The 1,235-nt window shown below is 50.3% G+C and overlaps 1 protein-coding gene across 1 annotated transcript; it reads right to left on the bottom strand.

The window, feature by feature from the left end:
• Positions 1-564: 564 nt before the first annotated feature.
• CABS01_17216 (uncharacterized protein) lies at positions 565-1,196 on the bottom strand (the record flags this gene model as incomplete). Its single annotated transcript, XM_060550543.1, has 2 exons — positions 565-917; positions 1,040-1,196. 2 exons carry the CDS (start codon positions 1,194-1,196, stop codon positions 565-567), a joined length of 510 nt encoding a protein of 169 aa, XP_060394573.1.
• Between the last annotated feature and the right edge of the window lie 39 nt (positions 1,197-1,235).

A 1,235-nucleotide genomic window follows, 5' to 3' on the forward strand; every position in this document is an offset into this window, starting at 1 on the left:
ACTGCCGGCACGGCCATCACGTTTGCATTCGGGAAAGAGGATGCAGCCAAGCTGTGGAGACCAATGCAGTTGCCACGATCTCTCGAACACCACGTAACGAGCATGGAAAGTCGAACACTCCGGATCAATGTAACATATGCTGAAGAGGGCTGATCTTGCACGCCAATTATCGATCGGAACTGATTACCCAAGTGGTCCACTACACTGACGAGAACCTTGACACCCACAGCACCTTTGTTCATGATGCACTTTCGTAACTATCACCCGACGACGGCAAAAAGGCGTGAGAGGACTGCAATCCGTTCTCGAATGATACTGGTTGAAGTTGTTGCTCTAACCCATACCAAGGAGGAATTGTAGCGCTGTGAAAGATTGGAGCTTGGATTCGTCCGGGGAGCAAGCCGAATTGCCCTTCCAACAACGAATAGTCTGTACCAGGTGGAGGTTCGGCACCACAGATGTGTGTGCTAGAAACCAGACAGTTTTCAAGTTGGCTCGAAATGGTTGGTGGAGGTGTTGGATGCATAGATGCGAACAGACTACTCTGTTCAGGATATTCTATTTTCAAATCAGAATTTGATGGCATCGGGGATCCGAGCGCAGCTCACCATGCCCGTCACTGACGCTGTAAGCAGTGCGTAGTCTCTTGTGCGTGTGTTCTTCGTCCGCGCACTTTGCCTCTGCGTCTCGTGCACGTTTACGAGAATCTTCCTTTCTGGGAGCCTTACTGTCAAGGTCCAGCATCTCGTCTAACTTTTCAGCTGCCTGCCGGTGCAGCTGGGTGCAGCGCTCTTTTCTGTACTGGTCCCTCCATTGTTCGTACGACGTGGCTTTTGCCTTGCACATATGTGCTATATATTTGCGCACTTGGACGAACGAATCTCGGCAAAAGACGCAGATTTCGTAACATGGAACGTCTAAACGTCACGTCAGTACGTTTGCTATCCAAGCCAGGAGTCTTCTTTACGTGTTTCATAGTGTCGGATTTGAGCCTGCTTTGTTTTGAATGCTTCCTTTCGATCGCAAATGGGATACGGACAAATGAGTCCATCAAGGTCGGCGATGTCATCCCGGTCGGTGTCTTCGTCGTCATTATCGTCGAAGTCCCGATCATCCTCATTGAGGCTACCATGACATGCCTGGTTTTGCTCATCAAGGGGAGGCAAATGGGCTTGCACCTCTCGTAGCCTTGCCATCAAGGCATGAGCCTCGCGCTGAAACAACGATTAGCACTT

Source organism: Colletotrichum abscissum, assembly GCF_030869225.1.
Source record: "Colletotrichum abscissum strain IMI 504890 chromosome Unknown Scaffold_477.1, whole genome shotgun sequence".
NCBI classification, from domain to species: Eukaryota; Fungi; Ascomycota; class Sordariomycetes; order Glomerellales; family Glomerellaceae; genus Colletotrichum; species Colletotrichum abscissum.